Genomic DNA, 25934 nt, shown 5'->3' with positions numbered 1-25934 from the left:
CACTTGGTCGAGGCCGGCCACGGGGGCCCTGGTGGATCGTCACCAGGCGCCACTGACCGGCGCCCGGTGACCCCGCCTTTTTGACTACTCACCCTACGCCTGAGAGCCTGGTCATTCAGGCCTCAACGTCACAGAGTGCTTTTCCTATGGGCCCGCCAGATAAGGACTCTAAACGGCTGGACCAGTTTGGGAAGCGGTTGTTCTCTTGGGCCAGCTTAGGGCTGCGGTCGGTGAACACCGCCTGCTTGTTGGGCCGCTACTCCCACGCGGTGTGGGATGCCATTGCTCAGGTGTTGCCTCAGTGTCCTGAGGAGGTGCAGGCTGTCCTTTCTCAGGCAATTGCTGAGGGTAAGGATGCGGGTAAGTTCGCCATTCGGTGTGGGTTGGACACCGCTGACTCATTGGGCAGGGCGATTTCTACAACTGTGGCGTTGCGACGTCATGCCTGGTTGCGTTCGACTGGGTTTAAGCCTGATGGACATGCCCTTTGATGGCACCCGCCTGTTTGACGACAAGGCTGACAGTGCCCTGGAGCGCTTTAAGGATTCGCGGGCTACGGCCAAGTCCTTGGGCCTTTCTACTAAGAGGTCATCCTCTCCTGGTTTTCGTTCCGTTCGTGGCCAAGGTAGAGGCAGTCAGGCGCGCCCGTCCCCTAAGCCTGGGCAGAACCAGCCCCAGCGCGGCCGAGGTCGCGGTTTTCGCAGGGGCGGGTCGGGGAGCCAGCGTGTGGGTCTGTCCACCTCCACCCCTGCTGCTTCTGCCCCCAAACCTTCCTAATCTCAGCTTTGGGGAGCACCCCACGCCGGAGGGGAGCACCCCACGCCGGTGGGTGGCAGGATCCGCCACCACCTCCCTCACTGGCGCGATATTACATCAAACAGATGGGTGCTGCAGATAATCTGCCACGTTTACTCCTTTCCCTTTCAGTCCTCCCCTCCTCCCATGCCACCTCGGTGCCACCGCATGTCAGGGGATCAAATCAAATCAGTGAAATTTATAAAGCGCGCTACTCACCCGTAAGGGTCTCAAGGCGCTGAGGGGGGGGGGGGGGTGGTCGCTACTGCTCGAACAGCCAGGTCTTGAGTTGTTTCTTGAAGGAGAGATGGTCCCGGGTCAGCCGTAGGTGGGTGGGGAGGGAGTTCCATGTCTTCGCTGCCAGGTAGGAGAAGGATCTTCCTCCGACGGTGGATTTCCGAAAATGTGGGACGGAAGCGAGGGCGAGGCTGGTGGATCGGAGCTGGCGGGTGGGTGTGTAGAAAGTGAGGCGGCTGTTGAGGTACTTCGGGCCCATGTCGTGGAGAGCCTTGTGTGCGTGGGTGAGGAGTCTGAACGTGATCCTCTTGTTGACGGGGAGCCAGTGAAGGTCTTTCAGGTGGGCAGTGATGTGGCTGCGGCGAGGGATGTCCAGAATGAGTCGTGCTGAGGCGTTCTGGATGCGCTGGAGTCTTTTCTGGAGTTTGGCTGTAGTTCCAGCGTAGAGGGTGTTCCCGTAGTCCAGGCGGCTGGTGACGAGGGCCTGGGTGACCGTCTTCCTGGTTTCGGTGGGAATCCATCGGAAGATCTTTCGGAGCAGGCGCAGGATGTTGAAGCAGGATGAAGAGACGGCGTTGACTTGCTTGCTCATCGCGAGGGAGGAGTCCAGGATGAAGCCCAGGTTGCGTGCGTGGTCCGTAGGCTTGGGTGCGCTGCCTAGGGCAGGGGGCCACCAGGAGTCATCCCAGGCGGAGGGAGATGGTCCGAGGATGAGGACTTCCGTCTTGTCTGAGTTCAGTTTCAGACGGCTGATCTTCATCCATTCTGCGACGTCTCTCATTCCTTCCTGGAGGTTGGCTCTGGCGGTGGCGGGGTCGTTTGTGAAGGAGAGGATCAGTTGGGTGTCGTCGGCGTAGGAGATGATGTTGAGGTTGTGTTGGCGGGCGATGGCTGCGAGGGGGCTCATGTAGATGTTGAAGAGGGTGGGGCTGAGTGAGGATCCTTGCGGGACGCCGCAGATGACTTCAGTGGCCGCGGATCGGAACGGGGGGAGGCGGACCCTCTGGGTTCTTCCGGCGAGGAACGAGATGATCCACTCCAGTGCCGCTCCTTGGATTCCGGCGTTGCTGAGGCGTTGTGTCAGGGTGCGGTGGCATACGGTGTCGAAGGCTGCTGAGAGGTCAAGGAGGATGAGGGCAGCCGTTTCCCCATTGTCGAGCAGGGACCTGATGTCGTCGGTGGCTGCGATTAGGGCGGTCTCGGTGCTGTGGTTTGCACGGAAGCCGGACTGTGAGGGGTCGAGGGAACCGTTAGTCTCGAGGAAGGCGGAGAGTTGTCTGTTGACGGTCTTCTCGATGACTTTGGCTGAAAAGGGGAGGAGCGAGATGGGGCGGAAGTTCTTCAGGTCCGTGGGGTCCGCGGTGGGTTTCTTGAGGAGGGTGCTCAGCTCGGCATGTTTCCAGCTCTCCGGGAAGGTGGCGGATGTGACTTGGCTCTTCTCCGACAGGAAGTCATGGCCCTCTTGGCAAAGGGGGCCATCGAGTGCGTTCCTGGGCCGGAAGTAGGGAGTGGTTGTTATTCCCACTACTTTCTGGTCCCCAAGAAGGACAAAGGGGGTCTGTGTCCTATCTTGGACCTCCGGGACGTCAATCGCTTCCTCCGGAAGGAGAAGTTCAAGATGCTAACTCTGGCTCAGGTCTTAGCTGCCCTCGACCCTGGAGACTGGATGGTAGCGTTGGACTTGCAGGACGCCTATTTTCATAATCCCATCCTGCCGGCGTTACCTGCGGTTCACGGTAGGCCAGGAGCATTTTCAATTTGCCGTGCTCCTCTTTGGCCTTACCAGCACCCCTCGGGTTTTCACGAAAGTGATGGCGGTGGTTGCAGCTTATCTGCGCAGGTCTGGGGTGTCAGTCTTCCCCCTACCTCGACGACTGGTTGTTAAAGGCGGGCTCGCCCCAGGCAGTCGTCCACCACCTTCAGACTTCGGCCGACCTCCTGCATTTGCTGGGGTTCTCCATCAACGTACAGACGTCGCACCTGAGTCCCTCTCAGAAGCTCCCCTTCATCGGAGCGGTTCTGGATTTGACGCTATTTCGGGTTTATCCTCCCAAGCAGCGAGTCTGGGATATTCAGGCTATGATTCCGACCTTTCAGCCTCTGTCCCGGGTTTTAGTCAGGGTGACCCTCCGGCCCCTGGGCCTGATGGCTCCCTGCATCCTGCTAGTGCCACATGGCATATGCGGGCTCTGCAGTGGGACCTGAAGTTCCAGTGGGCGCAGCATCAGGGCAACCTGTCCGATCATGTCCAGATCTCAGAGGGCACTGCACGACAATTGCAGTGGTGGCTCACGAATCGCGATTGGGTCGTTGGCAGATCCCTCTCCCTTCCCCAACCGGAGCACACAGTGGTGACTGATGCGTCCCTCCTGGGATGGGGAGGCTACTTGGGAGAGGCAGAGATCCGAGGACTCTGGTCTCCGGCAGAGTCCCGGCTCCATATCAATCTGTTGGAGCTTCGGGCAATACAACTGGCACTGAAGGCATTCCTTCCTTCTGTCTGGGGAAGTGTGGTGCAGATGTTCACGGACCACACTACCGCCATGTGGTATTGCAACAAACAGGGCGGGGCGGGGTCCTGGACCCTATGTCAAGAGGCTCTGCGCCTCTGGACATGGCTGGAACATCAGGGCATTACCTTGGTGGTTCAACACCTGGCAGGTTCTCTGAACGCCAGGGCGGACGAACTCAGCCGCCGGTGCTTGATGGATCACGAATGGCGTCTGCACGCGGACGTGGTGCAAGGTCTCTTTCAGCAGTGGGGAGAGTCTTGGTTAGATCTATTCGCCACCGAAGAGAACGCGCAATGTCAGCAGTTCTGCGTGTTGGAATTTCCAAGGCGGCACTCGCACAGCGACGCTTTTCGTCGCGAGTGGAGTTGCGGTCTGTTGTACGCCTTTCCGCCTGTACCACTTCTGCCCAGAGTGCTGAAGAAGATTCGGCGCGACCGGGCCCAAGTCTTCCTTGTGGCTCCGGATTGGGTGCGAGATACTGGTATCCCGAGCTACTCCGCATGGCGATCGATCCCCCGATCCGTCTGCCTCTTCGGGAGGTTCTTCTGTCGCAGCAGCAGGGGACGGTCGTCCACCCGAACCTGTCCAGCCTCCACCTCCATGCGTGGAGATTGAGCGGCGACAGTTGACAGCTTTTGATCTTCTCCCGAAGTCTCTGATGTCATCTTGGCAGCCAGGCGTCCCTCCACTAAAATGGTATACGCCTGTCGGTGGAACAAGTTTGTGGCATGGTGCACAGGATCCCCCTTTCGGCCCCTCTTTCGGAAGTTCTTCTGTTCCTGCTTTCTTTGGCCCGGCAGGGCTCTTCTCTGGGCACTCTTAAAGGTTATCTTTCTGCCATCTCCACCATTCTCCGGCTTCCTGATCAGCCTTCTCCGTTTTTTAAGTCTCCGGTTGTTAACCGTTTCCTTAAAGGCATTACGCACACGTTTCCTCCCGTGCCGTTCATCATGCCTCAATGGGACTTGAATCTCGTTTTGACCTATCTGATGTGCTCTCCTTTCAAGCCCCTTCATACCTGTCCTTTGCGTCTTCTCACTCTCAAGATGGCTTTCCTGGTAGCTATCACCTCAGCCAGAAGAGTAAGTGAGCTCCAGGCTCTTTCTTCCAAGCCTCCTTTCCTTTCTGATCATCCGGACAAGGTTGTTTTAAGGACCCGTCATTCTTTCTTGCCAAAGGTTGTCACGCTCTTCCACATCGGGCAGACCATCACTTTGCCCACCTTCTTTCCACCTCCACATCCTTCAAGGGAGGAGGAGAGGCTCCATCGTCTGGACCCAAAACGTGCGCTTACGTTCTATCTGCAGCGTACACAACAGTTCCGGGTGGATGACCAGCTCTTTGTTGCCAAAAAGGTTGGGCCGTGCACAAACGAACCATCTCGCGGTGGGTCTCGCGGTGGGTCGTTCTGTGCATCAAAGCATGCTACTCCTTGGCTAAGAAGGAGCCTCCTGTGGGGCTGTGTGCCCATTCTACCAGGGCAACTGCAGCCACTACTGCCTTGGGACGCGGCGTTCCCTTGCATTGACATTTGTCAGGCAGCTACGTGGGCCTCACTGCACACATTTACCAAGCATTAATGCCTTGACAGTCAAGTCCGGAGCGACGGCTTCTTTGGCCGTTCTGTTCTCCGTGACCTTCTGGTGTGATTTGTTCGCAGACCCACCACCGGGGTTGGTATTGCTGGAGTATCTATTCTAAGGTAAGGAATCTATCCCGAACGTGTCTTTCAGATGCACAAGTTACTACCCACCCATCCTCCCCGTTCTGCAAACTGGTTACTAGGGTTAAGGTCATCCCTCTTAGGGCCCTAGTTTGCTACACCCATGGTAAGTATCTTGCATGGCTCTGCGTTCCTTGCGCGGAAAGTCGTGTACAGAACTGACGTCAGCGCGCATGGGTGGCGCCTAAGTACTCTCCGTGGCGTCATCTCGGCGCTTACGACGCCAGTGACGGACGCGGAGCCGCACGACACCACCTACTGACGCGCAGGGGTACTGCTAAGCGAAACTTTCCGGATCCAGTCTGACGCCTGGGGATATTCTAAGGTAAGGAATCTATCACTAACTAATGTCTCTTACAGATATATCGTTACACAAGTAGTAACTTGTGCATTAAAAAAGCCCCACAAAAAAACCCCTTATAATCCCATACCAGGGGTAGAAGTACCTCTAATCAGACTTAGACCGGTGTCAGCGCTCAGACATAGACAGCAGGTCATCCCCCCCCAGTAGTATTTGCTTCACTCTATGTGCCAAATATGTAATCCTATTTATGTGTGAACATGTATGAATGACTTTGTACTAACACTGATAAAAAAAAAGGTGTTATACTCTCCGACACAACTTCTTTTCTACTTGGCTGATATAATAACACCCTGTTGAGGAACGGCAAGAGGGTCCGTCTTTTTTCTTCAATTTCTTTGCTATCTTTAATTTCTTTACCTCTTATTCCTTTATTGTGTTCTGAGGCGGAGCTCATGCTTTTGCTTAGCTCATGTTCCTATAGAACCAATATATCATCACCGGATTCTAAGTATGTAGCTTACTTATCTTCCATGTAACTTGCTATTCCAGCATTTAGTCATCGCCTCTGTTTTGTCTTCTTTGTTTATAAAAATAACAGAATGAAAAAAATTGGAATTAAAAAAATAAATAAAAGAAGCCCCACAAGAGGTCTCAGTCAAAAGACGAAAAACTGTTTCTGAAACAGTTTATCAACAGAAGATCCATCTACCTCAAAGTAAGCAATTGAGGGATCCAAACAGGGCATTGAAACTCCTGAGGTGGGGCAGAAGATCCATCTACCTCAAAGTAAGCAATTAAGGGATCCAAACAGGGCATTGAAACTCCTGAGGTGGGTCAGAAGAAGAAGCCTGAGCTTCAAGTAGAACCATCTTCAACAAGGAAGCCATATACTCACCCATCTCCAGAACCTCAAAATGTACAGTTTTTGCCTCCATTTTTCCGATCACCTTCATTGAGCTGACAAAGGTTCACTTGTCTGCGACAAATACGTTGTTGGCGACCTGAAAAAAACAGCTGTCGACAATCCTGTTGGAGTCTCCATCTACAACAGTGATTTTGCCAAAACACCTTAAAGACAATACCCCAAAAAATCTTCAACGATGACAACATCATAGCTGGGGCATACATTGACACCTTTACTAAAAATTCCTACCACTTAACCTTCGTCGACGATACACTACCTATGACCTCTTCGTCAATGAGACACTTTTGTCAATTACTCTTTTGTTGACGACACACCCGTCTATGACTCCTTCGTTGACAAGATGTAGGAGAGATGGGTCTGCTTTCTATGTTCACCCCCACTTTTTGCTTTTGCTCCACTGGTTTTCGACTTAGATGTGGCTGTGGGCCTGCTAATCAGACCCACAGCCCAGCTGTTCTCTCTCTAAACTAATACTATGTACTTTAGGTGTATAACCCAATTGGATAGGATCACCTTATTGGCCCCTGTACAGTGTACCTTAGGTACCCAGGGCATAGGTGTACCCTAGGCCTACCAGGGGCTGCAGCATGTATTATGCCACCCCTGGCCTGGCCTTCCATTATGAAACAACTGGCTGATCACTCAGCTGGGGCAAGGTCGTGTAATCACCCCTTGCTTAGGTGTAGTATTCCTATACCTACCTTATATATAGACACATGTGTACCTATCAGTCACTCCTATGGCAGGCCTTAACAACCCTGGTGGCAGAGTGCTTGGTAACATGTGAGATGGTGCTCTAGCATGAGCTGAGCCTGTCTGCAGCTTTTGGAACCATGTCCTTATAGCTGTTCTATGATATAGCCTACCATATACTCTTAAAGTGCCTTATAATCTTAAACGGTTATGGTAACTATGATTTGGCTTTATCGAAACATGTCGTGTAAGGTGTCTAACACTTTGGAATAATACCCCCATACCATTTCTGGTAATGAGGATATTATCCCTCCCTTCTAGAGGGAGAAGACATGTTGAAACCTACTTACCCGGTTAAAGTTAACTAGAGCCCCAGCATCACAAAATGGATGCTGCTGCCACAGACACAAGTCTGACCTCCTGCTGCTGGGAGTCCTTCCAGCGAGGGAGGCTTGGACAATAGGTTTCCTGCCTCGGGAGGTGCGAGCACCACCCTAGACAGGATTTAGTGTATTGGGGCAGGGAGGGTTGAATGAAACGAGACACTGCCTGGGGCACACAAGGTGTCCCATGCATAGTCCAGTTCAAACCGGTGCTGGGGCACTCCAGCCCCAGCTCTGGCGTGAAACTGGACAAAGGAAAGGGGTAGCCACTCCCCTTCCGGGTCCCACCCATAGGAGGGACCTAGCAGGTAGCCCAGCCCAATAGCCCAGTATATTAGTAGCTAGTTGGGCCCTGCTAAATTAGATTAACCTGAATCTGCAACTTGAACAGAAACTCTGGACCTTCGACATTCGACCTCAGGAAGAAGACTGAAGAAATCTCCCTTGTGGCCAAGGAGTGACCACCCTGGGCAACCAGGCACCATCCGGCGACCGCTGCTTGCTTTGCGACTGAATCCTACGAGGGACGACTGCAGGGACTGACCAGTGCCGAGACTTCCAGACACCTCTGAACCAGAACCACATCTCCAGCGAAGCTGAGACCCGTGGAAGCGACGAGGGACGTGGGACCGGCGACTTGGGAAAAGTGGCTAGTAACTGACTAGCGCGACTTCTGAGGCTTCCTCGAGGCTGTGCTTGGGGAATTGAGAAGCCCCATTCCCGAGCACCATCCGCACAGAAGATCTGCTCCCCACACTTCACGTGTTCTGCGTGGGGCCCTTCTGCACCTGTGTTGCTCGACGTGTTGTGCGGTTGCTGGCCCGCTGGCTAGTACCCTCTGCGACGACGAACCTTTGTTTTCATCTTGCTGGTCCGGCTCCTCCAGACTGGCACCCGCTCCTCTGTGAAAGTGAAGCACCCCAGACCTTCCTGGTCTGCACCAGAAGCAAGTCCTCCATCCTGCGTGGGTTCCGCTTGCCAAGGCTTGTTGGGTCCTGACTCGACTTCGACGCCGCCGACAGCAAGAGCCTTCGTGGGACAGCTCACCTCCTGGTCCTGGTCGCCCTCGACGTCTCCTGGTACCCGTGACTGCTGCGACAAGCTTCACCTCTTCACCTGCATCTTCACGACATCGCCTGGTTCCTTCCTGGTTCCTTCCCGGCTGGTGACCTAGACTCTGTCCCTTCTGCTTGCAGGTTCCTTCCTTCCTGATCCCCACCTTGGGATCCACCGGACTCTCTTCACTGACTGCCTGTCAGCAACTTTCCTTCAGGCATCCATAGAAGTCCACGACGAAACCCGACGCAAGTTCACACCTATGCACCCGCAGCCCGTGGGCTAGGTAACTTGGGTACTTCGGTGCTCACAAGGGTATTGACTATCCTAGGGTCTAGTTTCCGAGTCTCGACTTTCTAGCTATACCAGAATTGTCCTAAAACTGCTTATTTCTAACTGCTAGTGATTCTATCGACTTTTACGCATTACGCGTGAGTGTTTCCACTCTGCGCCTGAATCCCGTGGGCCTCCCACTTCCTAACTGTTGGTAGTGTAGTGTAGCCCCAGCGATTCCCTAGGCCTAGGCCTATCCTGTGTTCGTGACAGTGGTCCTTATACCACTTACTTAGTATATGGTTTGCGTGGCCCCTAGGGCCTAACTGTATTACTTACCTGTGTGACTTAATGTATGCTTAAATAAGACTGTGTTGTACTTACCTCGAATCTCATAAAGCGTGCTGAGGGTTTGCCTAGAATAAATACATTCTTTTTTTATAAATATCTGTTGTGGTGTCCTTTCATTTGGTATTCAAGGGATTACATATGGTATAACAGCTGGCTTCACATGCCATTCAGAGTTTAGCCCAAGACTGCTCTTGTCCATGCTACCACTAGGATAGCTGGTCTATAAGGTTGACTTTACAACCAATCACCATAAGGGTTGTTTGGACTGATACAAGGTGTACACTAGAATTAGTGACATCATATATCAGGCCAACTTCTCACACAAGACATATGTTGACGACACCTCTGTGAATGAAACGTCCCTCGACAATTGTAAAATCTCTAACTCCATCTGTAGCTGAAGAGAATTTTACAGCCACAATACCTTTTATACAGGAGACTAGGGTAATAATGGAAGTCATGTCACTGTGCAGATCTCCTATAAGGATACCAGAACATCTGCCTTCCAGGTCACTCTCTTTCTGATGGTACGGTAGATTAATGGTATTTGGCCCTGCATATAGTCCTGGTCATTTAAGGGTTAAATGTTGGGATTAGAACGATGATCAGCAGCACCTATGATGAATCGCATGATGAGCCACACCAGGCAAGGGGTTATGAAATCTTTTGTTTAAGAGTCAAAACCAACTCTTTGGCAATCACACTAAGAATATGAAACCTCCTATGGTTACCATCTCAGATTGCAGATAAAAATCTACTACAAGGTACGCCATGTCAGACCCTTCAAAAGGCTACTGATATTCCTCAACTGACTAAGCCTGCTGTACAGGGCATATTCCTGGAAAAAACACCATGTCCTACTGCTTTGGCTCTTACACACAAGTTTCACATCCGATGATGACACAAGACCGTCATCGTCCAGAACCTCTGAATGGAATTAATATTTAGCTCCATCACCAGATTCTTCAATGCCACTGCCTGTGGTCTCTCCACCGAATGATATAGCAGGATTTCATGCCATTTTCAAAAAACCTCGAAGTGATTTGATTTAGATCTTCCAGTTAAAAACGTACTCTGTTTTCTGTATGACTCTAAAGATGCACCTAAAAAGTCAATAAGGTTAATTCTAATTATTGGTGACATTAAATTATGATCTTATGGTTATGCAGAATCCATGGACAGTATCGGCAGTGGTCTTTAGACTAGACAAAACAATACAAAGCACCAGACACTACACCAGCATGTTTAATAAGACATCCTAAAGTGGTCCCAGGAGTAGTGCAGTCCACACAAAGACGACCAAGAAATACAAATGCCTTTGAGGTTTTAGGTCACTTTGACAGACAGGTGTGGCCTAGCCTAGCCCCATTTCTGGAACACCTACCACTAAAAACAATTTATGGTGCCAAGTATTCTGAAATAAGGAGATTGAACATCTGCTGCAGTCATAGATGCACCAATGGATGTACCAAACACAAGATTGAGGCAGCAGCCGTCTAGAGTTGACAAGGATGGCTGTGTTGCACTTCATTTAGATGAGAAGTGCAAAGTAGAATGTTGGATGTGCCAGTTGATGATGAATTTCAGTTTGTTGGGTAGTGCGTAGAGGAAGCACTCCAAGGCATAAAAACAGATCCAGAAACAGCCAGATCGCTGACAATAGTGCTTTTGGCCCTACAGAATACCAGATGGACTGTCACGCACAGACTCATCCCCAGCAGGCTGGACTACGGCAACACTCTTGTAAGGAGCCGGAGGACGCGGAAAGGCGGAAGTGTGACAGCCCGACAAACGATGGATTACACAGACCGGAAACGGCCCGCGGTCTAGTGGTGCGTGGGAGGCGTGGTGATGGCAGTCAGGAACCTGAAATAGGGGAGAGCGGAACCAGGAAGACGGGCAGCAGCAGCGTGGAGGAGGAGCCCGGCGGAGGAGAGAAGACGGCGAAAGTACAGGCGACCAGGAGGGAGGAGGACAACGAGCGCGGAAGGAGAGACGGAGGCGGCGGGGACGAAACCAGGAGGAGAGCGAGATCCGAGACGGCAGGCACCCCCGGAGAGAGCCACGGAGGACGCGGCCCCAGCAGAGAGAGAGAGTGCACTGCATCCAAGCCCGGCGGCCTAGAAAGAGGAGAGGACGCCCCGGGTTCGACTGCCGCGGCCCGCTTCATGGGTCGTGGCCTCAGGCAAGTGCCATTGCGGGGTTCTTTTTGGTGGGGCTGCTGGGGAACCAGAGTATAGAGACACGGAGACGGTAGCACAAAGTCCCGATCCCTCACCATCACTCCCTTCCTACCCTAGCCTTTTTCCCCCCCATTTCCCTCACGAACAACCGGTGAAGGTGGCACAAAACCCTTATAATAGACCTCAGAGCCTAACCCAGACGTACCTTTCTTTTTCTTTCTTTTGGCTTCCCCGGTTCTTGGACCTCCCGAGAGAGAGAGAGAGAGAGCACACCCCGCAGAAAGAGAGAGGAAGGCCAAAACCACTGCAAGGAAAGGAAGAAGTTCTAGGGACGCCTATTCCCCTTCAAGTCCCAGGCGGTGAACTGTTGACTTCCGTGGAGACTACAATCCGTTTTTCTGTAACTACAACCCTTGTCAGATCATACCTCCTTGCCTGTGTGACACGCAATAAAACGATCTACAAGTAGCAACTTCCTGACACTGCCTGGTTTCTGTTCCGAGTCATAGGCCACTAGAAAGGAGATCCCTACAACTCTATACACCAGAATCTCCAAACAACTTCTACACAGACTTCAGATTATCAAGGACACCTCCCCAAGGCTACTACTTGACCTTCCACGCCACACCCACATCACACTGCTGCTCAGGAAGATTTACTGGCTCCCCATTCACAAGCGTTGCCAATTCATGCTTCTCACTCACACATACAAAGCCTTACACAACACCAGAATACCTGAACAGCCGCATACACTTTCACCAACACACCAGACACCCGTGCTCAGACTCACTGTCACACACACTCCCTGCATCCGCAAAAGCAAAATTGGAGGTTGCTTGTTCTCCTACATCGCTTGCATGACATGGAACGACCTTCCTCAACACATCAGAGTTTCCTCCTCACATCTTGCGTTCCGCAAGAAGCTAAAGACCTGGCTCTTTGTTGAGCATCTTGGGGACCACATACCTGCTCAAGTGCCTGTATATCCTCTCAGGTGATTAGCGCGCTGGACAGATAATGTAAAATAACATAACCAAACATACATAGCAGGCAGCCATCCTATATAGGAGGATAACAGCAGTGCAGTTATCAACCTTACTATGTATAGCATCAATCATTCCATCTGCAATATCAGCCTCAGTACAGGCCACCCACAACAGTTTTTGAGAACTACGCCCGCCAAGACGAAGGACCACTATACAATCTAGGTCACATGATACTGGAAGGAGATGCTGACATAGCACAGGCACCTGTCACCAACAAATCACTGTCCAGTTGTCTGGGAAAATGTCCTCTTTCTTAAACATATGGGACTTGATCATGACATACAGATGGGTCCTTGATTTACTGGAAAAGTGTCTTGCTTTGGAGTTTGCTGAAAGACTTTCTTAACTTTCCAAAAAGTTCAGGTTTCTATTCTCGTATTTTTTCTAATAGGAAAAAGACAAGAGCTTAGAGGCCAATTTTGGATCTGTGGTAGCTCACTGCATTCCTCAAAAACTAAAAGTTCAAGTTTGAATGCCTGCAGGAAATCCTTCAGCTCTGAAGGAAATCAGAATTGTTGACCACTTTAGACCTGCAAGATGCCAGTTGTCACGTTCTAGGTGCAGATTTTTTACAGGCCCAACTATGCCTCTCCGCTTTGCTGATTGATTTTATAAGGGCTTAGGGACTCCCCTTTTCAGGGCCCTAGTTTTGTGCACGTTTTTGTCAGTTACTTCATGGCTCTGCGCTTCTGGCATGGAAAAAACAAGAAGTACTGTAGTCCGCGCGCCTGGGTGGCACCTGTATAGGTGACCGCAACATCATAACCGACGCAAATTACACTGACGTCACGCAGAGCCGTACAGAGCCACCCGATGGCGCGCGCGAGTGATATTGCCTGATGCCTGGGAAATTCAAAGGTAAGGAATGTGCAGCTAGATAGTCTCTTTACCAGATAATGTGTTACCGAAGGTAAATGACTTGTTCTGCAGGATCTGCATAAGACAAGATTTGCTATTACCAAAGAACCGTGGCATGTTTAAAACGTAGTATTGTGGAGTTTCATTTCTCATATGTTTTTCTTTTGTTGTAGGAAGTTCTTTCGGCTGTCACTATAGTGAAGCTGATGCTTAGCTGTCCGTTATCAAGAGATGGTGATATGAGGTTCTGGTCCACCGTTCCCCAAATAATGACGGGCTTGGGTGTAAGTATGCCTGTAAAATAACATTCTGGAATTTCAGAGCTGAATTTGCATTTGCGCCTGTTTGGACTTTAAACGAGCAGCGAAGTGTGATTGCTAGACCGGGATATACCTTTTGCTCAATCTGTAGTGTATATTTGGTCCCGTTACATTAATCTCTAGTTGTATACAGCTTTGTTGCTTTGTGGTAGGACTGGCAACTGAGTCTCAGATCAAACTGTTGCACAGCTCTAAATGTCTGTCCCAGTGCATGGCCAGCTGTGTTCCCTGTTGTGAATCTCTTGTGCAGTGGTCCAGTTCTTATGGATTCTTCCAGCAGAAAAGTAAAAGCAAAAAACGTATTACTATAATAAGTTGTGGTTGTAAACGTGGCCAGATTACTGAGACAACTGACTGTGGTCACCGAAGAACTGTGCTGTCTTTTGTGTTTTTTGTTTCAGTTTCTGCCTAGGGCCTCTGGGTTCTATTCCAGCGCAAAGCTGGTGGGGACTTTCCAGATGGCAGTTTCATATATCGGTGACGTGTGATGCAAGTCTGCATTTTGGACCTTGCATTAGGTGCCATTGATTGCCTTGCAGAGTTTAATATAATAAATTGTGTTTTAAATCCGCAGTACATTATGGTTAAAAGATGTAATAAATAACAAAGATATAAAGTTAACAAAGTCAGTTAGAGGAAGAATATACTTAATAACAGCTTTAAAAAAAACTACTGTAACATTAAGAAAAACTATTGAGAGGAAAGAACTAGGAAATAATAAAATACATCAACATAATAAGTCTATATATTACATAAGTAATCTTTTGAAATATTGAGGAATGAGAGACAGAAGCTATTCTATGTTCATCACATATTAAATTCCACCAAAACAAAAAAGATAGTTTAGATTTATCTTTCCAACAAGTTAATATAACTTTAAAAGCAAGTGCAATCGACGTACATGTTTTTGAAATCGCATCCTGACCCTTTGAAAACGCTGGCGGGTTTGTTTGGTGTTGAGGGTATTTCATATGGGGCAATCAGTATCAAACGACTTAGTTAAAGGTAAACCTTAAAGTTTATTGTTTCTCAAGCCTTTATAAAGGGGGAATTATTGATGCAGAACTTGTTTATTTATCCATGTAGCTTCTAACAGTGGAGGCCTGTCGCAACCAGCCGCTGGTCTCCGTAATCGTGGTGCCCGTTTTGGAGCTTGTGGCCTACATGCTAATGAAAGGAGAAGGGATCCTTCAAAGTCCACACCATGTAACGCTGGCGTTCAGCATTCTTCTGTCTGTGTCATTCGACCGCCTGCATCGAGACGACTTCTACACAGTCTTCCATGGAAGTCACAAAGTACTTTTCTCCATTTTGCAATATCATACAAAGGTGAGAAACTGAGTCGTTGGCAAGAAAATGGACAACATAAGGTGATTACTTGTCAGCACATTTAGCCTCCTCAGCCTCTGAATGTCTTGCTCTGACGAGCTACTTTGATTTGTAGGAAGAAATGTTTTTCTACAGCCAGTTCTAGGTGGCTAGCAAACTATCTTGAAATTAAATCTTTATTGATTTCATTTCTTAACATCATTCCAAAATGCAAAAAGCGTACAAATCTAGAGATTTTAGAAGCACATAAGTATGACAGTCAATGTAGTGTTGTATTAAAAATTATGTCTACCATACACAGTCCTTCATCACTTACAAAGTCTTCAACTTTCTTGACTGTTGTATCTCCTAACCTATACATTTGAAATGCTGTAATGTCAATATCTTAATACTCGTTTCAGCACCATTAGCATCCAGCCACTGCAGCAACTTTAATCACAGCTGCTCAGTTCTTCAATAACTTAACAACTTGTGACAGCAAGGACTGAATTGATCTCCCTTGTTATGGAAACACCGATAGGCCTGAAAAATGATGGAGAGGTTTTGACCATGTCTCTGGAGTAGAAATATGGGGTACTTTAACGAAAACAACCCAAAATGAGGTTTTCACTGGACTTAAGGCACAACATAGTCCTAGAAACCAGGGCACAAATTAGTCATATTGGCAAGATCCAGGACTTCAACACCGTAATATTTCTATCTTGGTCAAGTAGTTAGCTTGGCTCATAATGGAAACTCAAATGTTCCTTTTCATCAATATCAAAACTAGATATTTGCCCTTGGGGGTTTCATGCCATTGGTGTGATACATCAGATTAAATGAATCAATTGTTACCCATCTTGGCTCAAAAATACATTTAAAAAAAGCGGCTTTGGGATGGACGTGACTCTCCAAATATGTCCCAACAGCCAGAATCCTTGCTACCAAAATTTGTTGTCAAAAGGTCATCTTTATGCAGTACCATGGCAGAGATTGGTTGATGGGGCCCAACTATTGGACTCAGCTAGCCATCACCAGGTCTGTATGATATAACAAATAAGGAATCTCGTTTGTTCTTAGACCACATAAAGAGTTGTAGTAATGGACAAAGTATCCTTAACTTGACTACACTTTTTGCCAGGAATAGGTTAAGTGGAGCCACCTGTGGTGGCAGATTCACTTTAGGCACTACAGGCCTAGACAGCCCCTTGGTTATCACCCCTAGGTGCCAACGCCTAAAATTGCCACAACAACGTGACAATGATGTTTTAGGATCTAAATGTTAAACTGACTCATGTTCGGAAGAAGGGCTGCGGACACAATGCTGCCACAGAGGTCTCTGCCTGCCTCAATATGTATGCTGCAAAGGTCACTCATAGAGGGAAGCCTTGCCCCAGTACTGTGACAATCACTCCTAAAAGCCAACAACCAGAAGCAAAACCAAGGTCTACCTTCCAGACAGTAAAACACAGAAGGTTTTCAATGTTTCTTGAAAAGGTTATTTGAAGAAAAGACCAAGGCGCAGGATCCTGCCCACTCTTTTCCCTTTTCTGATGAGTTCATTTTTGACTCTGGCTTCTCTCTGCTCAAGCATCTAGTGCACATTTGCTTCATGAAGACAACCACATCTTTTATAGGCAAAGCCTCAGCACTTGGTAGAAGCTGGGGCAGAAGCTAAGCGGTGCAGCAGCAGCAAAATATATCTCTATTAAGACTGTGAGATACCTGTAAAAGAACTCTCAGCCTGCCCGCTAAGAGACTTTTGGGGTTCAAGCACTTACAATTAATCTGGGCTGGCGGATGACTGAGGTGAAAATTAACTAATCTCCTGAAACTTCTTTTAAATGAGTAGGTGCCTTCCTAATTTCAACCATCTCCAAATAAAAACTATGTGGACTTCATCATCATCATAAACACTTATTCGTTTTTTGCAAACAAAACCATAAAAGTCAAACAAACACACTTTAAAAAATCTTCATCCGATACATAGTAAAACAGTGCAAAATAGCCATCATGGGTTCAATATTACGGGGTTAAAAAGAAAACAAACACTATATCAAGAACAAGAGAGTCCGAGTTGTGGAAAAGAAAAGTCATCTGGGCACCACAAAATACAAGATTAATCGTAAAAATGATATCAGGTACAGTGAAAACGTCCATCACAACTTCATAAGATACAAAATAATGGACGTAAACCATATTAAAACCAAATTCCTATTATCACAGAGTCCGGTAACCGGCCCTAAGGGTTAATCATAGCTGGACCTAAGCCTAATGGCAGCCCTTAAAAAGCTAAGAACATGCAGAACTGAGTAGCTAGAAAGCAGTTGTAAAAAGATAAAAGCGGGTCTAACCGGGCTAAAATTTGATTTTTTAAGAAAAGGACTGATAAAAGACTTTCTAGGAGCCTCATAAAAACTACAGAACATTTAAAAGTGCATCATATCCTGTGGATACTTTCCGCTGCAGACATAGGGTGGGAGGCACTGCCTATAAACTCTGTGTGGATGGGCCAGAAGAAAATTAAAAAGATCTCATCAAAATCTGGTCATTAAAACACGGTCATGGTTACTTTTAAACCATACGAGATATGGTTCGATTGATGGCCCAGTTTTCAGTAAGAGGTACCTACGTTTACTAGACTTCCTTAGTTCCACTTCTTCTCTGGCACTCATACGCTTCTTTAAAAAGTTCTCCTTCACCCAAGTCATATCCCTACTACAAATTTCCTCTGGGTTCTCAAATAGATCTGCATTCCTAGGCTAGAGAATCAGTTTCCGATGTACTTGAGACCGCAGAAACGATTCACGTGATTGAGGGAGAGACAATCCCTTAAAATGTCCTTAATAAGGGTGTTTTCCTTCTTGTTCCAGATTTTCATCCATAATGATAGGGGGCGAAAAGCCAACACTTCTGAGAGGAAAGCCCTTCCTAGTTCTTCGTGCCCAACAAACGATGGGATACTCTGTGGTAAGCAGAGTATCCATCCGAGAAATGTATTTTCAACAATTTGCAGTGCATCCTGCTCAGTGTGACCCCAAATCTCACTCCTATAAGTAATTTTCGAAATTCATTTAGCTTTATAAATCTGCAATGAATGCCCCAGTCGGCCTACTTCCCAATCTGGTGGCAAAATTAAAAGCAGCTTTGATCGCCCTGGCCAGGTCCCCCTTCTATCGACTTGTCAGAGGGCGCCAATTCAGGGCCTCGTAGAACACTACCCTTCAGGTAGTTAAAAATGTCAGCCTTGAAGATCGGCATAAACCCTACCTAAAATGTGTAGGACTTGGCTGGTCAGAGACCCACCTCCATTACAAGTCATTTGCTGTGATTAACCAACAAGTCCAGGTCCTTCATAAATTGTGCAAAGGAATTCAGCAGGCGTTGTAAACCCCTCGCTGTCCTTGCCATGAGGATAGCGTCATCAGCATACAAGAGGAAGAGCAGACTTCACTCACCCACCTGGGGGCAATCAGTGTTTAAGTTCTAGAGGACCTGCTCCAGATTGTTGATATACAAATTAAAAAGAAAAGGGGCCAAGATACACCCTTGGCGAATCCAAAAGAGAGATTGTATTTTCTCGTGTCGAAGCACTCGCAAATTAACCAACAACGTTTCCTGTTACTGTCACAAAACTAAATACACATTGATGTGGGCTTCTCTTCTTCTTTTATTTTCATTTGAATCTCCAAACTTCTTTTATTCATAACATTCTTCCACTCCCAACGCGTTTCGTCGATAGGGATTAACCCATGCGACTTCCTCAGGGCTGGAAGCAATAAATAATATACATTGGAGTATAGAAACTCACTTGTTTCATGTCCAATAGCCCACATTATTTCCATGTGCAAAAGAAAAAACATGCTGTGTGACTTCACACTATTATTATAATCACATAATTGCATATAATTAATATATTAAAAACTTAGACCCATCGATTGAATATCCACTCCAGAAAATCATCCACCATTGTAACAGTGAACACTAAGCACTTTCGTGATGGCACCTTTCTCCCAACAGTGAACCACACCAAATATTCATGCCACTAAATAAAACCAACTGGTACCTTAATCTTGTGTAACTGTCTCCTAAGTTCCAAAAAGTACAAAAAACACCTAGTCAAACACACTGCGGAACACAAGAGGCAAGGCTGGCGAGGATAAACACAAAATTTTCTTAATAATATAACATACCTTAATGCACTTTGATAGCAATATTGTCCTTAATTCCTTCCTAATGGTCTTTTTCTGTTATCCACAATTACCTAAAATGCAAATTATGCTCTAAATGACACTGCACTACAAGATATTATGTCAGTCAGGCCACATGTCTCAAAACGACTGAAGTATAGTCTCACCTGCTTTCATTGAACACTGTTCGTGACCATTAGCGCAATTGTTTTTGCAGTATTCGTCAAATTTGTACATCCAAGTCTCTGAAGTACGGAGACCTATGAATAATGATTATCACCAGATTCTTAGTTAGAATCCTAACAATACTAAACGGCACCCCCCAATGGTCTTTTATAAAACTCTACTCTTACTTACTATTTGCACTGACAACGTCCCCGGATAAGGAACACTCTTCGCGTCTACTCGCTTCGCGTTTCCTACCCCTGTTTATCCACACCAGCAACATAAACGAGGTGACTCCTCCGTAGTTTAAAGAGCGCCATTTTGGATAGGTTTCAATGGTACCGAGTGAAACCAGACACGCATTTTTCGGGCGCCATTTAGGATAGGTTTCAATCATATAAATGAAACCAAAGAGCTACTAACTCTGTCAAATCAGGCCTATCATTTAAATCGAATATATACAGTGATCCACGTAAATATTCGTGGCCATTACTATTTTTAGTTTAACCCCGCCATACCTACAATTTAAGTACCTAAATTCACCATAATCGTATACCATGCTACGGTCTAAACAGTAATGCCTGTCTTAAAAAGGCAACTTTAATACATTTCCGGAGTAAATCGTTTTTGTTGTTGTAGCAACAAGTAAATTAAATGTGGTGTTTCTAAACACCAAGTGAAACGACCCAAATTACTCCTGACTATCACACGTTAAGTGACAACTTCCCATTCTTCACTAGTTAAATAAAGCTTATGCATCTTTCTTCTTTAATTCCGTTTTACTAGTCACTAATACAGTATAACATGGACATATGTACCCATGCAGAATTTACTAGGAACTGCATGACACATACAGCTAGAAAATAACTACCAACTCGAGGAAACATCGCAACTCCAACAAACCAACACTAAATCTGCTTATCATTTTTTCTTTTTCACATACTGACCCCTCCATTAATCTTTCATTCGCCTAGGAAATACTGTAACTCACGGTCATAATTAAGACCATCCTCCACGGCCCTCAAGCGCATGATCCATCTTGCCTCATGCCTCCGCAGTGCGAGTTCTCTATTCCCTCCACGCGCTTCCCTCTTAACATGCTCAATACCACAAAATTGAAATGATTTATGTAAACCTTGCGAAGGACAGTTTTGTATATGTTCAGCAATTGGATATCTTTGATCATTGTTCTTTACAGCTCTCCAATGTTCAGCAATCCTGTCTTTAAGAGCCCTTATTGTGCTTCCCACATATATTTGCTTACACGTACAATTAATTACATATACAACAAATTTAGTACTGCAATTAATATTAGTCACAATATCATATACTTGTTTACCATTATACTGAAATTGTTTAGTTTTATCTTTCGCATGTTTACACATCCCACAGTGGCCACATTTAAAAAAAACCCTTACTCATTTGGGTAAGCCATTGTTCCTTCTCAGCCTCTCTCGGGTAGCTTGGACTCAAAATTGTACCCAACGTTCTCCCTCTTCTGTATGTGATTTGTGGTTTGTCTGACAGAAATTCCCGTAGGGTCCTATCTGCCTTCAGGATATGCCAGTGCTTGTGCATACTCCTATAGAGAATTGAACTTATAGGATTAAAATCCGTTATCATCCTAATCAAATTAGACTTGTCTTTAGTTTTTTTGGGGTTTAAGGTGGATGCGCGTTTTATCTTGAGAGCCCTCTGTGTAGCCACCTCTAGGTCTCTTTTATCATAGCCCCTTTGGGTGAACCTCCTTTCCATATCCTTTATACATTCCCTAAATTGGTTGTCCTCACTACAATTACGCCGCGCCCGTAACATTTCTCCATAGGGAATTGCCCTAATCTGATGTTTGGGATGCGCACTGCCCGCATGTAAAATAGCGTTGCAGGACGTAGGCTTACGATACATCCTACTACAGATTTTATCATTGTCTATAAACAGTTCCACATCTAAAAATACCAAATTAGTCTAACTAACACAAGAAGTAAATTTGATATTCATAGTATTGCTATTCAGGTAGTCAATAAATCCTCTTAGTTTTTCTTCTGTTCCTGTCCATATTAAAAGACAGTCATCTATATATCGTCCCCAATATAAGATGTCATTATTCCAATGTATACCCGCTGGGCCCCATATCACTGATTCTTCCATCCAGCCCATGAATAGATTCGCGAAAGCAGGCGAAAATCTTGAACCCATAGCCACTCCCTGGGTTTGCCTAAACCATTCCCCATTGAATAGAAAATAATTATTTGACAATATAAGATCCGTCATTGTTAATAACATTTGAGTATGTCCCCATTGGCTAGCTGGTTTTTTCATCAGAAAGTATTCAATAGCTTTCAGACCTAGATCGTTGGGTATACTAGTATACAGTGATACAACATCCAACGACACTAGTTTCATTCCTGATTCCCAAGTGATATCACTCAATATGTTTAGAATATGCTTCGTGTCCCTAATATATGATGGCAGATTCACTACCATCGGCTGTAGGAACACGTCGACATACTGTGAAATTCGTTCTGTTGGACCACCTATCCCTGCCACAATGGGCCTCCCTGGTGGAAAAGGGAGGTCCTTATGAATCTTTGGCAAAGTATATAGACAAGGATAACGTGGACGATTCACTTTTAAATACAGCAATTCATCTTCATCCAAAAGGCCTTGATAATGCCAATCCTGTAACAATCCATTAATTCTAGAGATCAGAGAGAACATGGGATTGTATGAGACTTTTTGGTAGTTATCCACTTTATCCAATTGGGAGTAAACTTCATGATCCTAATCCGTTTTGGTCATTATAACAATGTTACCCCCTTTATCCGCCTTTCTGATAATTAACATAGGGTCTTCTACTAGTATCTTAAGTGCTTGACGTTCACTTGTCGTCAAGTTCTCACCCCATCCACCTTAAACCCCAAAAACTAAAGACAAGTCTAATTTGATTAGGATGATAACGGATTTTAATCCTATAAGTTCAATTCTCTATAGGAGTATGCACAAGCACTGGCATATCCTGAAGGCGGATAGGACCCTACGGGAATTTCTGTCAGACAAACCACAAATCACATACAGAAGAGGGAGAACGTTGGGTACAATTTTGAGTCCAAGCTACCCGAGAGAGGCTGAGAAGGAACAATGGCTTACCCAAATGAGTAAGGTTTTTTTTAAATGTGGCCACTGTGGGATGTGTAAACATGCGAAAGATAAAACTAAACAATTTCAGTATAATGGTAAACAAGTATATGATATTGTGACTAATATTAATTGCAGTACTAAATTTGTTGTATATGTAATTAATTGTACGTGTAAGCAAATATATGTGGGAAGCACAATAAGGGCTCTTAAAGACAGGATTGCTGAACATTGGAGAGCTGTAAAGAACAATGATCAAAGATATCCAATTGCTGAACATATACAAAACTGTCCTTCGCAAGGTTTACATAAATCATTTCAATTTTGTGGTATTGAGCATGTTAAGAGGGAAGCGCGTGGAGGGAATAGAGAACTCACACTGCGGAGGCATGAGGCAAGATGGATCATGCGCTTGAGGGCCATGGAGGATGGTCTTAATTATGACCGTGAGTTACAGTATTTCCTAGGCGAATGAAAGATTAATGGAGGGGTCAGTATGTGAAAAAGAAAAAATGATCAGCAGATTTAGTGTTGGTTTGTTGGAGTTGCGATGTTTCCTCGAGTTGGTAGTTATTTTCTAGCTGTATGTGTCATGCAGTTCCTAGTAAATTCTGCATGGGTACATATGTCCATGTTATACTGTATTAGTGACTAGTAAAACGGAATTAAAGAAGAAAGATGCATAAGCTTTATTTAACTAGTGAAGAATGGGAAGTTGTCACTTAACGTGTGATAGTCAGGAGTAATTTGGGTCGTTTCACTTGGTGTTTAGAAACACCACATTTAATTTACTTGTTGCTACAACAACAAAAACGATTTACTCCAGAAATGTATTAAAGTTGCCTTGTTAAGACAGGCATTACTGTTTAGACCGTCGCATGGTATACGATTATGGTGAATTTAGGTACTTAAATTGTAGGTATGGCGGGGTTAAACTAAAAATAGTAATGGCCACGAATATTTACGTGGATCACTGTATATATTCGATTTAAATGATAGGCCTGATTTGACAGAGTTAGTAGCTCTTTGGTTTCATTTATATGATTGAAACCTATCCTAAATGGCGCCCGAAAAATGCGTGTCTGGTTTCACTCGGTACCATTGAAACCTATCCAAAATGGCGCTCTTTAAACTACGGAGGAGTCACCTCGTTTATGTTGCTGGTGTGGATAAACAGGGGTAGGAAACGCGAAGCGAGTAGACGCGAAGAGTGTTCCTTATCCGGGGACGTTGTCAGTGCAAATAGTAAGTAAGAGTAGAGTTTTATAAAAGACCATTGGGGGGTGCCGTTTAGTATTGTTAGGATTCTGACTAAGAATCTGGTGATTATCATTATTCATAGGTCTCCGTACTTCAGAGACTTGGATGTACAAATTTGACGAATACTGCAAAAACAATTGCGCTAATGGTCACGAACAGTGTTCAATGAAAGCAGGTGAGACTATACTTCAGTCGTTTTGAGACATGTGGCCTGACTGACATAATATCTTGTAGTGCAGTGTCATTTAGAGCATAATTTGCATTTTAGGTAATTGTGGATAACAGAAAAAGACCATTAGGAAGGAATTAAGGACAATATTGCTATCAAAGTGCATTAAGGTATGTTATATTATTAAGAAAATTTTGTGTTTATCCTCGCCAGCCTTGCCTCTTGTGTTCCGCAGTGTGTTTGACTAGGTGTTTTTTGTACTTTTTGGAACTTAGGAGACAGTTACACAAGATTAAGGTACCAGTTGGTTTTATTTAGAGGCATGAATATTTGGTGTGGTTCACTGTTGGGAGAATGGTGCCATCACGAAAGTGCTTAGTGTTCACTGTTACAATGGTGGATGATTTTCTGGAGTGGATATTCAATCGATGGGTCTAAGTTTTTAATATATTAATTATATGCAATTATGTGATTATAATAATAGTGTGAAGTCACACAGCATGTTTTTTCTTTTGCACATGGAAATAATGTGGGCTATTGGACATGAAACAAGTGAGTTTCTATACTCCAATGTATATTATTTATTGCTTCCAGCCCTGAGGAAGTCGCATGGGTTAATCCCTATCGACGAAACGCGTTGGGAGTGGAAGAATGTTATGAATAAAAGAAGTTTGGAGATTCAAATGAAAATAAAAGAAGAAGAGAAGCCCACATCAATGTGTATTTAGTTTTGTGACAGTAACAGGAAACGTTGTTGGTTAATTTGCGAGTGCTTCGACACGAGAAAATGCGTGAATCAATCTTTGATTGTTGTTTTGAGGATTAGGGTGCCTATCCTCAAGTTGAAAGCACCGCACTAGGATAATTGTGCATCAAAATTACTATTGGTGTGAAATTTTGCAGGTTGCGCGTTCTTTCCCTTGACACCCATTCTTTTGTTTATGTACCAAAAGAGAGATTGGCCTATAGCAGTGAGTATCTACCATTGTCCCGGTCTTCAAAAACCGAGATCGGGATAGCAAAGCCCAAGTGGCAGGACGGCCGATCTTAACCGTGGCGTTGATGATTGTGGCGAGTACGGGTGCCCAGAAGTCCGAATTTGAAATGTAGAGATCTGGGCGGATCCCTTCAGAACCTGGGGCCTTGTTTTTAGATAACCCCATAATACCTGCTCTAACTTCCTGTACTGTGAATGTGACCTCGGACTTGCACGTAACAGTTTCCTGGGCATCCCTCGGAATGAAATCAAGGGTAAACATGCCCTCATAGTGGCTTACCCACTCGTCCTTGGTGATATGGGCATCCAATAGATTGGCACTATCGCCTGCCAAAAAGGGACTATTCATGTGCTCCACAACTTGGAACTATTACCCAATGTACTAGCCTCTAACAACTCTGACCCAGCCTCCTCTTTCAAAGCGGCCTTCTTTCCCTCACATGAGGTCAGAAATGAAAGCTGTTAATATAAACATACCCATGGTTGCTCAGGACTCGCTAAGAAAGGTGAACATAATGTTCTGAGCAGAAGTAATAGGTCCCATGAATTTTTATGACTACGTAAGTAAATTATAAATTCTTGTTCATATTATCTGTGATTAGTTTGTGGTTTAATAGTTTTGAGTCTATAGGCAATAGTGAGCAGTGCGGTTATTGGCGAGGGACCCAGTCACTATATTGTAAATTCTCATTTTATTAAGAATTATAGTGGCAAGGGCACCGACCTTCTGCCACAGGTTTGGCTTCATTCATCCCAGTTCAACAAAATACCCTTCCTTGTTTGTAATTCAAGATTGTCAGTGTAATTGACTTTGCAAAGAATTAAGTGATGGGAAAGGAAGGTAATAAGGGCGGGTATGCAGGGACACAGCAAACTTAAGCTACCACTTAACCTTCTGTGAATAACCCTACGGGGGGGGGGGTCGAATTGTGACCTAAGATTAATTAGAAAGAGCCAGTAGACAGTCTACCCACTAGGATTTAGGTAAAAAGACCTGCACTTCACTACTATCAGTAGCTGCCACTGTCATCAGCAGTGTAATGGCCTGGT

General features: G+C 45.9%; 1 protein-coding gene across 2 annotated transcripts in view; it reads left to right on the top strand.

Annotated features, from left to right (window-relative positions):
* Positions 1–25934, top strand: part of URB2 (URB2 ribosome biogenesis homolog) — a 423522-nt gene that overhangs the window by 244457 nt on the left and 153131 nt on the right. For both annotated transcript variants that reach the window (XM_085611919.1, XM_085611920.1), the window contains exons 6-7: positions 13514–13624; positions 14747–14989. In XM_085611919.1, the coding sequence (XP_085468045.1) occupies positions 13514–13624; positions 14747–14989 (354 nt within the window). The remainder of the gene's footprint in view (positions 1–13513; positions 13625–14746; positions 14990–25934) is intronic.

The sequence above is a fragment of the Triturus cristatus genome, chromosome 6 (genome assembly GCF_964204655.1).
Source record: "Triturus cristatus chromosome 6, aTriCri1.1, whole genome shotgun sequence".
Lineage (NCBI taxonomy): Eukaryota > Metazoa > Chordata > Amphibia > Caudata > Salamandridae > Triturus > Triturus cristatus.
Note: the sequence above shows the minus strand (reverse complement) of the source record. Positions and strands in the feature narration are given on the sequence as shown.